Consider the following 16,633-nt stretch of genomic DNA (forward strand, 5'->3'; position numbering starts at 1 on the left):
AGTTTACGTGGCGAAACACACGCCGCTCCACAAGACTCGGCGGAATAAAAATACGCGTGGAATTGCGGTTGCCTCAGTACGAATTAGCGGGCATGCGACGCCACTCGTTGTACCAGCAGCGGGTCAAGCTCACGGACAAGTACAAGCTCATCGGGAAGATCGGCGAGGGGACGTATGGCCTCGTGTACAAGGCCGAGCTCCAGGCGCGGGACAGCCGCATGGACGACGACGAGCAGAGCTTTGCCGTCAAGATGATCAAGTCGCATAAGGAGGGCAAGAACGACGTCGTGCTCTCGATCGCGACCGTGCGCGAGATCAAGATCCTGCGCGAGATGCACCACGACAACGTCGTCCACCTCCACGATGTGCATGTCGATCCGCGGGGCACGAGCCTCGCGCTCGTCTTCGACTACGCGGACCACGACCTGCGCGATATCATCATCCAGAGCAAGCAAAAGCCGCTTTCCGAGTACACGAAGAAGTCGTTCATGCACCAGATCCTCAAGGGCGTCAAGTACATGCACGACAATTGGGTCATGCACCGCGATATGAAGCCCCAGAACATCCTCGTCGTCGGCCACGGGCGGCGCCGCGGCCAAGTCAAGCTCGCCGGTCCGACGCGCCAGGCCATGCCCATTTTCTCATCCATCGATGGTCGTAGATTTCGGCCTTGCGCGGATATACAAGGACCCGATCAAGGCGCTCACGGACGTCGAGCGCGTCGTCGTGACGTTGTGGTACCGCGCGCCCGAGCTCCTCCTCGGCGCCAAGCACTACACCAAAGCCGTCGACATGTGGGCGGTCGGGTGCATCTTTGCCGAGATCCTCAACACGCGCGAGCTCTTTTGCGGCAAGGAGGCCGAGGGCACGAACGCGCCGTTCCAGAAAGATCAGTGCGACAAGATCTTCAAGATCATGGGCATGCCGACGCCGCAGACGTGGGACGGGCTCGAGTGCCTCCCCGAGTACGAGAACATGATGCAGATGTGCAAGGAGCGCGACTACGGCACGACGTCCAAGCTCCACGACTTCGTCAAGTTTGGCACTGGCCACTCGTCGGTGCTCTTGCGCGACCTCATCTCGCGCATGCTCCACTACGGTACAGTAGAACGGCGAGACGACCATCCACGTTGATACTTGCGATATGGTAGACCCGGAGAAGCGCATCACGGCAGCCGAGGCCCTCACGCACGACTACTTCAAATGCGTACGTCGTAGATCTTTGGGTACAAGTTGGGACGTGGGAGTGTAGGAGCCGTACCCGCGCGACTGGGCGCTCGACGAGCCCAACAAGGAGCCCATCGTCTTTCTCAAGCAAAAGATTGAGCCTATCACGGAAGACATGCTCCCGAACCGCAAGTCGCCCGCGCACCATGACGCCAAGGACGACGACGAGGGTACGACTCCGTGATCGGAATGGCTTGCCTCTCACCACTCGTGTGCAGCCCGCCGTGCGATGCGACCGAACGGCCAAGTGCCGCCCGGCATGAAGCGCCCCGAGCCACCGGCGGGGATGGTGCCGCCGCCCAACCACAGCGGTCGCCAGTGGAGCGGCCCGCCGCCGCCAGGGTACAATGCCAACCCGGTCGCCAAGCGTCCGTCGGGATCGCTGGCGCCCAACCCGCGCAGTCCCAAGCAGCGGCGCCGATGAACGCAAGGTTGGTGGTCATCATCATAATATCCCTCTAAATAATCGTTACTACTTACACGGTGCTGGCGTTTGGCGCGACATCCATCTTGAGACTCAAACGGCCCGTGATCTCGCCCATGTGACGGCCGCCGCTTGTCAGAACAGCTTGGAAGTCCACTTTGCGACCGCGACGGTGCTGCGCCGGGACGACGCCGATGACGCACTGCCCAATGCTGTAGCCCGTCGACGACGAAGACTGGAAGTTGAGGGCGAGGTGCATGTGCTTCTTGGGCAAGAGCACCGCCGACTGCTTCACTCCCGTGGCTTCAAACTGCTTGAGCGTTGTTGTTTGGCACGCGCTTCGAACCGCCGGACAGAGGTACCCCGAGTGGAACGTCAACTGCTCCGCGAGCTCGTTGAGCTAGAAAGCACAGACATCGAGTCGTGTCCAGGAGCAGAGACATCGTGTACCTCGCGCGACTCGGCAAAGTCGTCTTCGCTCGGCAACGGAAAAAGACTGCGGACGACAATCGGTCCTACGGTTCGCTTGAGTCCTTGATCAATAGGGCAAGGGTTGAATCAAGGTACCTCGGTGGGTCTTGGTCGTGCTCGAGGTGCCCATCGACGACGCCCAAGTCGATGACATCATGGACGAGTGCGGCAGCGGGCCCAGTGGCGACGCCGTGAGACTCGGCGACTCGTCGTCTTCGTCCACATCGGGCGACGGCGGCAAGAGCATCGTCTCCAGCGGCGACGCCCACGTAATGTGCACGTTGGAGACCGACACGGTGCACTTCTTCACAACCATCTGCGCATCACGCTCCATGAGCCCAAGATCAACGCAAGCGGGCGAGTCTTACGTCGTCCGTGCGTGGTGACTTTTCGATGGCGACATGGAAAATGCTCGCGACAGGCTTGTGGTCCGACGTGGTCACGTCTTCGCAGCTAAAGTACTTGACACACCGGACCTTGTCTTGGAGGTCGGGGAGCGAGTGGTACAAGATGCGGTCCGTGTACGACGGGACGCGGAGGCCGCCGTCCGAGAGGATCGTCGTGTAGAGCTCCTGCAAGTCGCGAATGTTGAGCCGCCGGTTGGTGGGCAGCTGCGTGCCCAGCGCCCGTCGGAACGTCGGTGCAAAGGTAATCATGGCTTCGGAAAAGCCCGCAAAAGCCGCGCCCGTCTGCAGCGCCGCGACCAACTCGTCGTGCTGGAGGAGGAGCGTCCAGTTGGCGTCCTTGGCATACCGGTTGATGGCGCGGACGGGGCTTTTGAAGCCGTCGTGCTCGGCGAGCGTCATGTCGTCCAGAAGCACCGTGTCGTTGCCCGGCGACGTCGTCACGCCGTACGTCATGCCATCCGAATCGTACAGGTCTACTACGCTTGCTTGAATCTCTACGCAAATCAAAAGATTCGATCGTACCCCGGGGCGGGTCGAGCATGAGACGCCGGTTGATGATGGTCACCATGAGCTTGAGCACGTCGGTGGGCGTCGCTTGCTGCGCCGTGAGGCGGTAGTTGAGGTCGCCCATGAAGATCGTGTGGTGCACCATGTGCTGGAAGTCAAACTCAACGCCCATCGACTGGAGATTCATGCTACGAAGGATGCTCGCCGCGTCCTTGTGCCGCTTCTTCATCTTGCTCTTGCCCTAAAAAACTGGGTCGGAGATACGAACCTAGGGGACAAAAGTACCGAAGAGTCGGACGCCAAGTGGCAGCTCGCGACCGCAAACGTCGTGTCAAAGTACCGAAACGCAAAGCCGACCGCGCCCTTGTTGGACGCGCGGCCCATGCCAATGAGGCTCTTGCCCCGGTGAACCTTGGACATGCCGTCGAGGAACATCTCAAAGCGACCGCACTCGACATCACTCGTCGCGACGTAGACCGCGATCGCAATGTAACCCTAATCTCTCCGTCTTGAGACATGACGCATTTGGACTTGTAGCGTACGTGGTAGCCAAGGGTGGTTTGCTTGCTTCCGATCTCGCGGTGATACGCAGTGTAGCGCTGGTTGTTGGTCGTTTCGAGGTGCGTCAGCAACTCGGACCGCGTCTCGTCCAGCGCCAAGCACTCTTGCAGGCCGATGACGTACACGTCGTGCCCGCGCGGGATCCACGCCGCCTACGCGAAATGAGCCCACGTGGATATTTCGTACGACGTACCAACGCCGCTCGGGTCGGTACGGCACCCTCGGCCATGTTGAACGTGGACGCATAGATCGAGACGCGGTCGCACACATCGAACGGCGTGTAGTGCGACATGTTGGATTGCGTGTCCTCCATGACAACGCTCGGCGAGGCCAGTCCCAGGAACGAGTCGGACGTCGGGCGCGGCTGGCGCTTGCAGCCGAGCGAGAGAAAGCCGCCGAAAATGACGGCGTTCACAAAGCCCTGGAGGTTGATGAGCGTTTGCGCAAACACGCCAAAGGTCGGCACGATCTGCATGCAAAAGGTGGGCGCCTTGTAGTATGAAGCGTCGCACGCCGCGTCGCTGACTAAGCCATATACGTCAGCCTTGGTGGAACATGGACGAGACGACGGACTTCGATAGACAGATATTGGGAGGTACAGGACGAGGAAGCTCATCACATAGAGGTAGAGCTGGCGCTGGATGACCAAGAGCGCATGCTCCGTTTGCTGGTAGTTTGTTCTACCGTACGAATATGAGTGTCAAGCATGGCGCATCGAAGGCTCGCCGTACCCCGCAGCGCGCTGCCGAATGACGCTGCGCACCTTGACGAGCACGCCGACCATGAAGATAATGGCAGCAAATACAAACGTATAGAAGTGATACAAGGCCGTGTCGGGATCTGCGATCCAGCAAAAGAACGTAGACGGGCCAAGGAGCGACTGGTGGACCAAGGCATCCCCAGCGTTGTGGCGACGGCGGAGATGGTACACGGGCAGCGCGAGCCAGAAGGTCCAGCCAAGGCAGAAGAAGGCGGTGGCGAAAAAGTACCACGGGTACCGCCGTCGCATCTTCTCCTGTGTGTCCCGGTACACGACCCAGCGCAGGAGGTTGAACGCCATGATCGCATTCCACAGGACAACTAGAGATAGCAGCATGAGTCCTCGGTTGTGATCGCCAGGGATGCTACCGTGCGTCGAGAGAAAGTCGATGAAGAAGCCTTGGACCTGGCACGAAAGGTACGTCGGCGCGCTCTTCGGGTCTGTCCGGTTCCGAGAGTAGGTGAACGATGTGGCTGGGAACTTGGCGACAGCGGTCCAGAGGTCGACAGCGGCCAGCGTCGCGACAAGCATCGTCGTAATGTCTCGCGTCGCACCGGTCTTGTGCCGAAAGAACCGGTACAAGATATAGGCGCAGCCAACGAACGAGAGGACGCTAATAAGAACTGAGTGCGGGAAGATCGCGATGGCAGCATGTACGCACCTCGAGACCTGGATGAGCACATCGTTGAGGTCGCGCAGGTACGACGGCGCTGCGAATTTGATGCGCCGGTTGTCATCGGTCGAGCCATTGCGTCCGCGCAGATGGGCTCCGGACGACCCCGACATGTCGAGAATGGTCAGCGGGACACCCGAGTGGGTATCGCGCCTTGCGCAAGGTTGCAAAAAAGCTGAACCCACGCCTAATTAGGACATCTTTAAATCATGAATTTTAATTTCATCTCGATATATGTATGTAGGGCGATCGAAAACGCGTTGGGGTGGAACAGCCATGTGCGTGTCAGGACTTGTCCTACCGGAACAAAATGTAAGGTGTGACAGGCGCGGCTACAGACACGCCATTCTTCCCAGTCCCGCCACAATTGCCAAGTGCCGAGGAGCCACCACAACGCGCGATGACGCTGCATTCCTCAATTATTTGCATGTATTATGGGAAACCGATACGAGTGGTCCTTTTCAATGGCGCTAGTGGCGTGCTACACTGGGCGGAACGGCAAGTTTGCGTGATTCTAGCGGCGGCGTCCAGCGAGGCTGTCGACTTTGGTCCCGGTCGGCGAAGCCAAAACAACTAAAAAAGTTCAGCGGCCGAGATGCCAGATCAAGAATGGCGGCGCACTGACCACAAATCCCTGTGCCGCGTCGGCGGAGTAGCTGCAGCGTACGCTGGACTCTTGGCTCAGTAGTACACGCAACCCACGCCGCGTTCCTCGAGGATCATGACGCTGTATCAACGCGGCTCCACGCTGCAGTGCAATCCAATCTGAGATGGATGAGCATATGCGACGGTCGATGGATTCAAATTGCATCACTCGTCAGTCGCCCAGCTCCCTCGCACAGTACACTCCGGTCGTTTGAAGCCGCTCGCAGTTTATAGAACTTCTACTACATTAGTCGTTTATTGCCAGCTCAAGGAAACAGGCAGGTCCTCGACCTCGTCATCGCTCGCGAACGTGTCGCGAGAGCGGCGAGGATTACAACACGTCCGCATTCGTCATGATGTTACGCTAGCGATCAGCTCATCATGCAAGGGCGGACATTCCATTTCCGGAAGGACCCAATCGGTGCGGATTGGCTAAAATCCAGGCAAATTTCTACCAATGCGCTCTCGCGTAACACTTCAGGCGCTACACGATGGAGCTCCCAACGGACGACATCCGCTTCCAGATCGAGCTCGAGTTCATCCAGTGCTTGGCGAGCCCGTCGTACCTCAACCGTGCTGCTGCGTCTACCTAGGCGGAGGCTCATGCTGGTGTAGACCTCGCGATCAACCGATACTTTGAGGACCCGGTCTTCCTCAACTACCTCACGTACTTGAAGTACTGGAAGAAGCCCGAGTACGCCAAGTACATCAAGTACGCTCGCGCTTCCCGCCATGACGCTCATACGACCCTGCGTAGCTACCCACATGCGCTCACGTTCCTCGACCTGCTCGACGACGAAAAGTTCCGCCAGGTAGACTGCAAGCATGCACCACGCCTCATCTCGTCCATATAGATGATCGCGCACGACAGCTTCCGCGACATGGTCCATGCGCAGCAAGGCCTCCATTGGCTTCACTTCCTCAACAACCGGCAGAAGGAGGGCGCGACGCCCGTGGACGCGACGATGGAGTAGGACGAGTGGTCGCGGCCACGATTTTTAATCCGTGACCAATGCAATTCATTGGGCCACTGTATCCGACTTGAATTTGGCTTCAATAAAATTACGACGCCGCATGATGGACGAGACAGCCACGCCGCAGCCCGGACGGCTGCTACCCGAGGCTCCGACGCCTATGCTGGCCCGCAAGTCGTCGGACCCAACGGGCCTCGTGACGTCGCCGCGGCGCCGACGTGTTCCGCGGAGCAGCAAGCGAGCGCTCTTCTCCCCCGAGACGCCCATTGCGTTGAAGCGCTGCTCCGACCTGGTCAACGACGAGAACGCGTACGAGCATGGGCCGGCGCGAAAGGCGCCACGCCGGCTTGCGCTGTTGAGTGGCGATGAGATAGCGAGTCCTTCACATCCCAAGTTTGCACGCTGCAACTCGGCGCCAGTGCTGCACGGTGTACCTTTCAAGCCGTACGAGCCGAAGCTGCCAACAGTCCGATCGTCGCAGCATCCTGACCTGCACGTCATTTCGCCAACCACCGTACGTTGCATATAGCTAGCCGAGCGGGGTGCTCACAGGGGACGTATGCAGGCGCTTGAGGTGTTGCAAGGCGTCCTCCCAGCCTCGTTACAAGGCGCTCGCTTCTTCGACTGCCGCTTTACGTACGAATATGAAGGCGGGCGACTTCGAGGTGCCACGTCATTGCCATCGCCAGACGATGTTGAGCACGTCTTCTTTGCGCCGTCGCTCGCGCAATCGACGACAACCGCGCTCATCTTTTACTGCGAGTTTTCCGCGAAACGAGCGCCCGAAATGTAGGCCATGTCTCGTAACCATGCGTCATGTGCTCCGTAGGATGCGGCACATACGGCGCCGCGACCGCTGCCTCCACGCTGCCACGTACCCCGAGCTGTTGTACCCGGAAATGTACTTGATCGACGGAGGCTACAAGCACTGCTTCGCGTCGGCACTGGTATCGAGATCTCATGTCGCTTGATGTTCACTCATTTGCTACACAGGCTGTGTGTGACCCGCCCACGTACACGTCCATGAACGACCCAGCGCACGCCGAGAGTGGCAAGGCGGCGATGCAGCTCCTGCGCCAGCGCTGGAAGGCCCACCAGTCGCCCGCCAGTCTCCGGGTCGTAGGCCATCATGGGCAGCATCGAGACCAGTAGAATGAACATACGCTGTCGAGTCGTGTCTGGCGACACTCGTTTATTACTCCCATTGGCCCCAGTCGTCGCTCGCCGACTTGGCCGCCGGCGCGGGCTCGTTGTCGTCGCCCCAATCGAGCACTTCTTCGTCCGCGAGCACAATCGCGGCTGCTTCCGGCGCCTTCTTGGTCTCATCGACATCGATCCAATCGTCCGAGTGGTGGGACGTCACCGGCGTCGTCTTGGTCTCTACCCAGCAACGCTCACGCGGTACGTTCTTAGAATGCTACAGGGTACCGGAGGCCGACTGTGGCGCAGCTGCTACAGAGAACTTGAGTTTTACGAGGTGGGATACAGTGCTCGTACGCTCTTTTTTGGCCGCCGCTGTCGTGGGGCTCGCGAGCGGCGAGTCGACGTCCCAGCCAATCTCTTCTTCGTCCCCGCTCGCGCCGGCCACTACGCAGCATGAGCAAGGAAGGTGACCAGTCTCCGATCACAGACCCTTTTGCAATAGCTGGGCGCTACGCTGCTCTTGGGCTGCAAGACGCGACGCCTTGTAGAGGTAATGGCCCCAAAACGCGTCCTCCGAGACCATTTCCGGCACTAGATGACTGTGAGACGTCGGAGGTCGCTTTCAACGAGTGCGACCGAGTTCTTGGCGCTTGGCGTCGACAGTCGGGTAATGCTCAACGACCTCAGCGCACAGCGCCGCCCAGTCGTCGTCCGAAATGGCTTCTCGCCACTTCTACAGAGCACGTCAGGCAAAGGGCGAGTTGCGCTGCGGACCGTGTAGGCGTCGGCGTTGGTTGGCGGCTCGACGTACGTTTCGTCTGCGTTCTGCATCGCCGAGAGTCGGAAGCGGCGAGCACTGTAGTCGCAGTGAGCCCATGCAAGGAAGATGCAGCGGTTGCTTACCTCGCGGCTTCGTCCAGCGGCTCGTCGGCCGCCGTGTCGTTGGTTTCGTCGCCGGCAAAGCCACCGATAAACTCATCCGCACTGCAGAAACGGATGACGCATGTACTGCAGTCGTTGCTATACCTTGTAAGCAGCTTGGAGCCAACCGACTCGAGCGTGGCCCCAAACGCAAAAAGCGACGCGGTCACCGTGGCTTGGAGCTCGCGCGCTTTGTTGCTGTCCGCTGGCGCCGCTTCGTCCGTCGATTCAGCGGCAGGCTTCGACTCCATCGTTTCCTCAACCTTCTTCTTTACTTGCTTGGCCACCTCGGCAACGTCCTAGGCGCAGAAGCTAAGGCCAGAGAACAGTTGCAGCGTGCGCGTACGCCCTGGACGGTCGTTGAAAACTCCTGGAGGTCCGAGCTCAAGGTCGAAATGGCCTTAGCCGACTACATCACTGATGCGTTAGCCCCGATTGGCTCGCATGCAGCGTCTACCTTGTCCTTGACCGCCGAGACGAGCGAGTAGAAGCTGTACGATGCCATGCTCGCGTCGCTTCTCGCCAAAAGTGAAAGAGAATTGCTCCGCAATGCGGGGGCAACCGTCTTTTCTCTAGCTAATTGCACGCAACCCCACTCTCACCACAGTCCTAATAGCGCATTTTTCAGTGTCGAAGTGTACAAACAAGGCGAACGAGCACAGAGCAGGCTTTTTTTCATCAGATCAATTGTGTATGCGGCGTGCGCTGCGGCGAGGGCGCGAAAAAAACTTGGGACGTGCCACCTCTCTTATCTTATTGATACAAACATAATATTCAGTTGCGTGCGAATAGCCAGACGAAATCGCCGCACGCGGCAACGAATAAAATAATTCAATTGATGGGTCCACCGAAGGGAATCATGGCACCGCTGCCCCCAAGCCTCCCCGTGCTCCTCACCGTCAAGGCCGGGCAGCGCGACAAGAGCCGCAAAACCGTTGCGACGTACGAGTTTGAGCACGTCCTCGAGGAGGGCTTCAACGTGCTCTTCTCCAAGGCGGCCAACTACCTGGACCGCGCAGTCGTGACGCACAACGAGAGCCCGAACCCGCCGTCACAGGGCAAGGCCAAGCTCGTCAAGATTCCGAGCGTGGTCAAAGTGTTTCTGAAAACGAGCACGAACGCGACGCAGAAGGAGTACGTCTGCATTGAGATCGGCAACTACATGGCGGCGATCACGTCAGCGTGGAACAATGCGTCGGTCCGTCGTGGCGGCCAAACCGCGTACAAGCTCGAGCTCTTCGTCTACCTCAAGCGAAGAGACGGTAGCGACATCGACGGTCTCGAGGGCGTGCCCAAGGCCGAGCCAGCGCGCGTCCTCCAGGTACCGCCGACATCGTCGTACGAGGCGACGTTTGCCGAGGCGCCCATGGTGCCGGTTCTATTGCCGAGCGACGCGCGGCCGACGTCTGCACCCGTGCGACCGAGCAGCGTGTCGGTGTACCGTCCGCTGGACTTTTTGATCAACGGGCAGGTTGTGCCCATGCTCGTCAACGTCGAGCAGCTCCGCAGCTTGCTCGCCGAGCCGCCGCAGCCACAGTAGACACAAGGACGTGGGTATATTCATTCAAAACTACTAGTATTGGAGCGACTTTCGCAGCTCCGACTTGAGCTGTTGCAGTGGATTGTTGGGCGACGCCTTCCCGTAGTTGGCGCTGGGCGTCAGGCGGGTCGGCGGCGGGGGCAGGAGACCCCCGGACGTAGGCGGATACGCCGACTGCGCTGCGTACGCCGACTGCGGTGCGTACGACGCTGTCTGCTGCCACTGCGCCGGGGGGGGCGACGGGCGATACCCAAATGGCGCGGGGCGGCCATACCCATCGCGCGGCGCTTCGGCGTAGTAGGGCGGTGCGTCGCCAAAGATGGGCTCGCGCTTCTTGTCTTCGACGGGCTCCCGCTTGATGTCACCGTAGCCGCCTCGCTGTTTGGGGGCCTGGTACCCCCCGTTGCCTTCGTGGGCCTTCGTATCACCGTGGTACCCGCGGTACGACGACGACGACGATGGCGAGACTCCATAGCCCGACATGCTCGGTGGCGCGTAGTGCGGCTACGTGTCGGAAAGGGTAAGGCATCGAGCCGTCGACAGCGTTCGTTACCTTGGGCGCGGACGGTCCTCCTTGGTGCGGCGATGTCTCGGACTTGCTGCCGTAGTCGCGCTGGCCATACCGAGACGCGACAGCCACTGGCGGCGGGCGGCGATCGTTCATGTGGTTGTTTCCATGGTTGTGCTGCTGACTCGATGCCATCGATGCCGACGACGGTGCGTTGCTGCGGTAGGGATCGGCACGCGGCGGCGCACTCGGTCGCGGTTGGAACCGACTGGTGGTGCTCGGGCTCGGAAGGATGCTGGTGGCCGGTTGCGTCGGCGGCGTTCCGAGAAGCGCTGTTGAGGTGGGCAGCACGACGGGCTTGGGCTTGTGGGCCGACGACGTCTTGAGCACGACCCTCTCGTGGTGCTGGACCATGTCGTAGTAGGTCCCAATTTGGGGATGGAGCACTTTGAGGAGGGCTTGGGCCGCATATTGCTTGGCGAGTTTCTTGTTGGGCGCGACTGCCTACGAGAGGACGCTGGGTACCGCCGACGCCAGCCAAACGCACCTCGGCCGAGTGCTTGCCCGTCGACGCGACGACCTTGAACTTGTTGCGGTCGGTCGCAAACGGGACGTTGAAATGCGTGTAGTTGATCGCGATACCCTTGTGACGTGTCGCGTACTCCGAGAGAAGCTGCGCCGGCGTCTTGACGCTGAGGTCCATGCAGCCTTGGAGCACGAGCCGGTCGTCGATCAGTAAAGGCTGGAAACGGTCCAGCGTCTAGCCCAAGGATTTATAAATCCTAGCGTACGCAGAGGTGCGTACAAAGGTCGGCGCTGCCGAGAGCTCGGCGGCCATCGTGTCGACTTCGTGCGTCGCACCGCCGCTCTTGAGCGTGCGCCAGTAGCCTGGTACAAGCGTCTCGAGCGCCGCTTCGGCTGCCTTCTGTCGCGCGAGCTGCTTGGAGGACGCGTCGGCGAGGCCGTACTCTCGGCCGCCAATCGCCACGCTGCACCGGAACGGCGCGTCACTACCTGTGACGACATAAGCCGTGAGCTACGAAGGCGAGTACGAACTGGTCGAGTTGGTCTGCTCGTACTCTGGGATCGCATCCACCCAGTTCTTTGCATAGTCCTACACACAGTCGTCATGCTCGTATCCACGGGACGTTGTTGTAATACGAGTAAGAAGGCCATCGCTGTCTTCCCCGTCGGCTCGTCGACCGTGACGCCGTTGAGAACGATCTTGGGCCTACCGCTCTTGGCTTCTTGCTTTGTCGGGCGGCGCGGCGGTGACGGCGTCGACGCGCCATTCTGGTGATTGGCCTTGAGCCTCTTGCGCGGGTCCAAACTCGGCTACGCGATGGCGCATGAGGCGGCGATGCAAATGCGCATGAGTACCTGCTCGGTGGGTTTCGGAGCCGGCGCCGGATTCGGGGTTACAGTTGGCTCCCGGTCGCCAAGAACTGTTTTGCTGAGGCGCCGAATGATAGCTACGGAGGATGATGAGGGCTGGGCGACACTCGTCGCATGCGTACCGTCGGCTTGGACCATCTTCACCGGGCGATTGCGATCTGGATGGCGCATGCCGCAGCCGGACGCAAAGATGTCGAGCGGAGGCACGTGTGTCGCTGCGGCTGTGCTAACGCTGGCTGCGTCACTAAGTTCGACGACATAAGGCTCGGTCCACGTCACGACGCCGGAGGCTTCGTGCAGGAAGCAGGTCAGGCCCGATCGGTGTGAAACCTTCTTCCATCCTTCCGGTAGCGCCTTGTCCGTGTACGTAGTCGACTCGACGAACGTCGAGTCCTCAGTAGCCTGCACGTCGAGCGGGCGCTTGGTCATCAGCTCACCGCCACTGCGAAATCAAGCCTCAACCATGCCACTATCCGGAAACACCCGCCAGATGTCCGGTAAACCAATGCCGTTTAAACTGGTCTCTACGGGGTTAAACGTGCCGCCATTCCAAGAAGGGTCAATAAACCTTGGTCGCTGGCCCTCACACTTTCGAGAGAACGAGCTTCTTGGCGTGCTTTTGTGGCCCAAGTCGAGGGCAAAGAAGTGGGCGTTGAGAGCACCCATTGTTATGCTCCACTACTACACTACTGAGGCAGGGCAAGCGATAATAATTCATTTCAACAACACTATTGCAGGTATCCAAGCTTGTACAGTAAATCCACAAAACAACAAACTTGCCAGCATGGAAGTTACCAAGCGCCTGGCTCCTTTGACCGGCTTCACTTCTCGCACTGAAGTCTGCTGGAGCCTCCCGAGAGTGCTTCTGGAGTGGTGTTCTCTTGGGCGTGGATCGTTGACCATCATTTGCTCAGGCCTGATCCGAGCCTTCCATATTCTTGCACGCCTTCAGCTGTGGACAGCCACAAGGTGCTGCGCTGAGGTGCAGCCCAACGGCAAAGGCAAACTCGTGCGCGGCCAATGACGTGGCGGGCCCACGGAGCGCGTTGCATTTAAAAAACGCGTTTGGGGTGGTGTTTAAACGCGGGTTCGAATTCGGAATCTTGCGCCGCGCTTGGTCGCAACGGGATTGGCCAAAAAGCCGACTTATTTTTCGCCGAAACCCCATTCCCAAAGAAGCCCGATGCCCATTACGACGCTCAAGCTCCTGCACAAGGAGGCGCAGGACATGCGCCGGGTCAAGGTCGCCGACCTGCGCGATATGGTCGGCCGCGCGTCCTCGACGGAGCTCTTCACCTTCGGCGAGCTCCAGAAGTATGCGCTCGACATTGCCTTCCCGGCGCTGCAGCACGCCGAAGTCTTCTTCTACTACCTCGACGACGAAGGCGAGCAAGTGCGCATCACGAACGACGCCGAGCTCAAGGAAGGCATTCGCCTCATGGAGACGGAAGGCGACATCTTCAAGATGGTCGTCTCGGGCAAACGCCAAGTTGTCGACCAAGATGCGACTGTCTCGTTCGACTCGGAGTGCTCGCTGGCCCTTTTTGTCGACTTGAGCCGCCTCCTTGACAAATGGGAGTGCTCGAACGACCAAGCGCCCATGAAGAAGGACATGACGACGCTTCTGCATGTGCCAGGTGTGCAAGGCGCCATGATTGACATGATGGCGGATGCCAAGGTACGCAGCAACGCATACACTTTATTGTACTTATGCTACTTGCATAGTACACGTCGTACTTTGAGAACGTGTCGACAGTCATCAAGGAAGGGGGATCGGTGGTCGAAGGCGTTGCGTCGATGTTCGCCGGCGGTCAGCTTCAAGACATGGCCACGGCCCTCATGGAGAAGTGCCCGGACATCAAGGACCTCCTCGAGAGTATCATGCATGCGATCCAGGTGCAGGTGCACGCGCACCAGCAAGCCAAGCACGCATCGAGCGTCTCACAGACGCTGCCGCCCCTCCCTGAAGATCCATCGCTCGTCCACCAGCTCTTGGAGTTTGTCACGGGCAAGTTCTTTACCGATTTGTGGTCGCTCTCGAGCGACCAAGCCGGCGAAGTCATGTTCAACTGCGGCGTCAGCAGCGAGCAGATCCAAGCGCTCTCGCGCGAGAGTCGCATTCGCTGGATTGCCGAGACCATTATCCACATCCAGGCGATGAACCAAGCGCGAAAGGAGCAGAAGGAACTCGCTGAGAAGGCGGCACAGGAAGCGGCGCTTTCGAGCACCAACCACGGCATCATGGACGCGGACGACGTCGACTCGAAGCCGTCGGTGGCCTTTATGGGCGACGTGAGCTTCCCGGATGGCTCGACTGTCCGCGCCGGCGACTCGTTTGTTAAGACGTGGCGTCTCAAGAACGACGGCAAGACGGTATGTACTGTTGGCAAGCCGTGTGGTTTCTTATTGCGCGTTTGACTAGCGCTGGCCGGCCAAGACGGAGCTCGTGTGCGTTGGTGGGGACCACTTGGAAACCGAGTCGAGTCTGATCTCAATTCCGATCCTGCCGCCCGGCAAGATGATTGATGTCTCGGTCGACATGCAGGCGCCGTCCAAGCCCGGTAGTACATAGCACGCTAAATTTTGCGGACGCTCATGATATTGTGTAGCGCGCTACACGGGGTACTGGCGCCTCTCGACGACCGACGGCAAGCGCTTTGGCCAGCGGTTCTGGGTTGACATTTTGGTCGTTGGCAACAAGACGACTACGCACGAGCTCAAGCCCCCGGCCTCGAACGAAGTCGTGCTCCCGGCAGCCGCACCGCAGGTTGTTCTCCCGGCAGCCGCACCGCAGGTTGTCGGGGCGGCGGCTCCCCAAAACTTCTTTCCGACGGCGGTGCCCAAGACCTTCTATGCGGGTGCGGCGCCCCAGGTGGCTGTCGCAGCCCCCGAAGTCGTGTCGCAGGCGCCGCCGGCGCCCGTGGTTGTCTCGGCGCCGGTCGTCGTGCAGGCAGCGCCGTATGCCTCGGAGCTCGAGGCGCTCGAGAGCATGGGTTTTTCGGACCGCGCGACCAACTCGCGCCTCCTGGCGCAGTACAACGGGGACGTGTCGATGGCGCTCAACCACTTGCTCAACTAGGTTTTATAACGTGCATGTATCGCCGTCTTTGCTAATTAAAATGCCAAAAATTGACGCCCTGGACGAGCCCGAGCGACTGGATGTTGGCTTCGAGCTCGCCGTCCGTGCGCCCCATTGACACGCAGCAGATGATCGGCGGCTTGGCCTCGGAGAAGTGGATGATGGGCACGTGCTTCTTGGTCTCGCGGCAGTAGTACGTCGACCCGATCTTCTTGACGTTGACATCGCAGAACGCCGCGACCTTGCTAGCGCCACGTCGAATAAGTTCTGAGACATTCTGAGCTATCGTACTGCTTGCCGTCGGTCGAGAGGTCGACAAAAAAGTTTTTGCCGTCGCGGCCGCAGCCCCAGATCGTGAACGAGGCCCACTGGCTGAGCACGCGGCGCTCGAGGGACGCGAGGCGCGTGCGGAGGAGGACCCGGCGCGGCAGTTTGCTGCAGACGGACCCGCTCGAGTGCCGGTAGATGACGAGTTCGTCCGACGCCTTGTCGAGCGAGCCGCCCATCTCGAGGTGCTTGAGGAAGAAGATCAAGTCTTCGGGAATCGTGACGCCTTCGGGGGCTTCGTCAAAGCCGCCGACTGTCAAGAAGCGCTCGCGGCGCATGAACCACGTGGGCATGATGATCGTGCACTCGCTACGAGTACATATGAGCTTACATGCTCATGGCGCGCAGGCATTCAACCGGTACTGCTGGAGCACGAGCTGCTCCTTCGTGAGGCTGTTGGCCCACGCCGTGTAATGCCACGTGGAGCCTTCGGGAATGCGTCGAAAGTTGGCGCCCACAATGACGTTCGGGTCGTCTTGTGCCATCTTGCTACGAGAATCAGGACATTGTGAGCGACATGCAGTCGAATGGCTAGCGTACAGCTGGACGGCGACGCGCTCGGACACGACCATGTCGTCCGAGTCGAGAAAGGCGAGGTAGGCGCCCGTGCAGACGTCGGCCGCACGGTTCTTGGCGTAGCCGGCGCCGCCTGGCGTGGCCTTTTTCTGTTCGACTACGTGCAGTGTAATGTCTGCAGCGGCGCACTTGGGCACCCACGCGTGGAGCTTGGCGAGCGTGTCGTCCGAGGACGCATCGTCGTAGACTGCAATCTCAAGAGGCCGGTACGTGGAGCTGCAGATGGACTCGAGGCAGTCGTCAATGGTCGCCGACGCATTGTGCGCTGGGATCACAAAGGACACGAGCGGCGCGTCCTCGGTCTTGAGCCGCTTCGCCGCTGGTTCAATCTCGCTGGTGCCTGTCGCCGCCATGCTGTTTGATTGGATGTATTGTGGAAGGTTGGCCACGACATATGGACCAATCGCTGGTGTTGCGACCGCGCATGACGCGTTTGATTGGGTAGATAAATATGTTTTCTGATTGGGCAAAATCGACAGAATTTTATGCCAATCA

General features: G+C 59.7%; 9 protein-coding genes across 11 annotated transcripts; 5 read left to right on the plus strand and 4 right to left on the minus strand.

Moving 5' to 3' along the window:
* The first annotated feature begins 18 nt into the window (after nt 1-18).
* SDRG_06691 (CMGC/CDK/CDK8 protein kinase) lies at nt 19-1,711 on the plus strand. Its single transcript, XM_008612487.1, has 5 exons — nt 19-612; nt 662-1,099; nt 1,152-1,207; nt 1,253-1,397; nt 1,446-1,711. Exons 1-5 carry the CDS (start codon nt 93-95, stop codon nt 1,649-1,651), a joined length of 1,365 nt encoding a protein of 454 aa, XP_008610709.1. The 5' UTR covers nt 19-92; the 3' UTR covers nt 1,652-1,711.
* On the minus strand, nt 1,660-5,249 carry SDRG_06692. 2 transcript variants are annotated; one of them, XM_008612489.1, is made up of 12 exons: nt 5,019-5,249; nt 4,726-4,970; nt 4,329-4,677; nt 4,171-4,277; nt 3,791-4,122; nt 3,579-3,749; nt 3,322-3,531; nt 3,052-3,277; nt 2,491-3,002; nt 2,219-2,438; nt 2,102-2,166; nt 1,660-2,051 (listed from the first exon to the last, which is right to left on the minus strand). In XM_008612489.1, the coding sequence occupies exons 1-12, from the start codon at nt 5,141-5,143 to the stop codon at nt 1,704-1,706; spliced, it is 2,910 nt and encodes a 969-aa protein (XP_008610711.1). In that variant the 5' UTR covers nt 5,144-5,249; the 3' UTR covers nt 1,660-1,703. The 2 variants fall into 2 exon arrangements, with proteins under 2 accessions (XP_008610711.1, XP_008610710.1); XM_008612488.1 differs by having other exon boundaries at nt 2,491-3,005.
* A 917-nt stretch (nt 5,250-6,166) lies between these two features.
* Nucleotides 6,167-6,649, plus strand: SDRG_06693 (hypothetical protein; the record flags this gene model as incomplete). Its single annotated transcript, XM_008612490.1, has 4 exons — nt 6,167-6,248; nt 6,291-6,387; nt 6,433-6,487; nt 6,530-6,649. The coding sequence occupies 4 exons, from the start codon at nt 6,167-6,169 to the stop codon at nt 6,647-6,649; spliced, it is 354 nt and encodes a 117-aa protein (XP_008610712.1).
* Nucleotides 6,650-6,749: 100 nt separating this feature from the next.
* SDRG_06694 (hypothetical protein) lies at nt 6,750-7,801 on the plus strand (the record flags this gene model as incomplete). The annotated part of the gene is made up of 4 exons (XM_008612491.1): nt 6,750-7,163; nt 7,215-7,438; nt 7,479-7,596; nt 7,643-7,801. 4 exons carry the CDS (start codon nt 6,750-6,752, stop codon nt 7,799-7,801), a joined length of 915 nt encoding a protein of 304 aa, XP_008610713.1.
* A 43-nt stretch (nt 7,802-7,844) lies between these two features.
* Nucleotides 7,845-9,218, minus strand: SDRG_06695 (hypothetical protein; the record flags this gene model as incomplete). The annotated part of the gene is made up of 10 exons (XM_008612492.1): nt 7,845-8,029; nt 8,078-8,101; nt 8,147-8,236; nt 8,282-8,383; nt 8,429-8,525; nt 8,567-8,648; nt 8,696-8,776; nt 8,819-9,012; nt 9,060-9,122; nt 9,171-9,218. 10 exons carry the CDS (start codon nt 9,216-9,218, stop codon nt 7,845-7,847), a joined length of 966 nt encoding a protein of 321 aa, XP_008610714.1.
* A 311-nt stretch (nt 9,219-9,529) lies between these two features.
* SDRG_06696 (hypothetical protein) lies at nt 9,530-10,309 on the plus strand. The gene has a single exon (XM_008612493.1). The coding sequence runs from the start codon at nt 9,552-9,554 to the stop codon at nt 10,251-10,253; it is 702 nt and encodes a 233-aa protein (XP_008610715.1). The 5' UTR covers nt 9,530-9,551; the 3' UTR covers nt 10,254-10,309.
* Nucleotides 10,287-12,585, minus strand: SDRG_06697 (hypothetical protein; the record flags this gene model as incomplete). Its single annotated transcript, XM_008612494.1, has 8 exons — nt 10,287-10,757; nt 10,807-11,265; nt 11,309-11,521; nt 11,567-11,775; nt 11,818-11,875; nt 11,923-12,096; nt 12,142-12,233; nt 12,279-12,585. The coding sequence occupies 8 exons, from the start codon at nt 12,583-12,585 to the stop codon at nt 10,287-10,289; spliced, it is 1,983 nt and encodes a 660-aa protein (XP_008610716.1).
* Nucleotides 12,586-13,302: 717 nt separating this feature from the next.
* SDRG_06698 lies at nt 13,303-15,385 on the plus strand. Of its 2 annotated transcripts, XM_008612496.1 has the most exons (5): nt 13,303-13,834; nt 13,882-14,529; nt 14,579-14,717; nt 14,766-14,923; nt 14,951-15,385. In XM_008612496.1, exons 1-5 carry the CDS (start codon nt 13,340-13,342, stop codon nt 15,233-15,235), a joined length of 1,725 nt encoding a protein of 574 aa, XP_008610718.1. In that variant the 5' UTR covers nt 13,303-13,339; the 3' UTR covers nt 15,236-15,385. The 2 variants fall into 2 exon arrangements, with proteins under 2 accessions (XP_008610718.1, XP_008610717.1); XM_008612495.1 differs by having other exon boundaries at nt 14,766-15,374.
* Nucleotides 15,267-16,491, minus strand: SDRG_06699 (hypothetical protein; the record flags this gene model as incomplete). The annotated part of the gene is made up of 4 exons (XM_008612497.1): nt 15,267-15,480; nt 15,527-15,871; nt 15,920-16,051; nt 16,103-16,491. The coding sequence occupies 4 exons, from the start codon at nt 16,489-16,491 to the stop codon at nt 15,267-15,269; spliced, it is 1,080 nt and encodes a 359-aa protein (XP_008610719.1).
* Nucleotides 16,492-16,633: the final 142 nt, after the last annotated feature.

Source organism: Saprolegnia diclina (assembly GCF_000281045.1).
Source record: "Saprolegnia diclina VS20 unplaced genomic scaffold supercont1.18, whole genome shotgun sequence".
NCBI classification, from domain to species: Eukaryota; Oomycota; class Saprolegniomycetes; order Saprolegniales; family Saprolegniaceae; genus Saprolegnia; species Saprolegnia diclina.

Bases quoted from the DNA above. Each gene is read 5' to 3' on its own strand.
- SDRG_06691 (XM_008612487.1), top strand. From the start codon at position 93: ATGCGACGCCACTCGTTGTACCAGCAGCGGGTCAAGCTCACGGACAAG. The intron at 1,208-1,252 runs GTACGTCGTAGA...GTGGGAGTGTAG, and splicing joins CGCACGACTACTTCAAATGC to GAGCCGTACCCGCGCGACTG. The intron at 1,398-1,445 runs GTACGACTCCGT...ACTCGTGTGCAG, and splicing joins CGCCAAGGACGACGACGAGG to CCCGCCGTGCGATGCGACCG.
- SDRG_06692 (XM_008612488.1), bottom strand. From the start codon at position 5,143: ATGTCGGGGTCGTCCGGAGCCCATCTGCGCGGACGCAATGGCTCGACC. The intron at 4,278-4,328 runs GTACGGCGAGCC...TTCGTACGGTAG, and splicing joins ATTCGGCAGCGCGCTGCGGG to AACAAACTACCAGCAAACGG. The intron at 3,532-3,578 runs GTACGCTACAAG...CGGAGAGATTAG, and splicing joins AAACCACCCTTGGCTACCAC to GGTTACATTGCGATCGCGGT.
- SDRG_06696 (XM_008612493.1), top strand. From the start codon at position 9,552: ATGGGTCCACCGAAGGGAATCATGGCACCGCTGCCCCCAAGCCTCCCC.
- SDRG_06698 (XM_008612495.1), top strand. From the start codon at position 13,340: ATGCCCATTACGACGCTCAAGCTCCTGCACAAGGAGGCGCAGGACATG. The intron at 13,835-13,881 runs GTACGCAGCAAC...CTACTTGCATAG, and splicing joins ACATGATGGCGGATGCCAAG to TACACGTCGTACTTTGAGAA. The intron at 14,530-14,578 runs GTATGTACTGTT...GCGTTTGACTAG, and splicing joins TCAAGAACGACGGCAAGACG to CGCTGGCCGGCCAAGACGGA.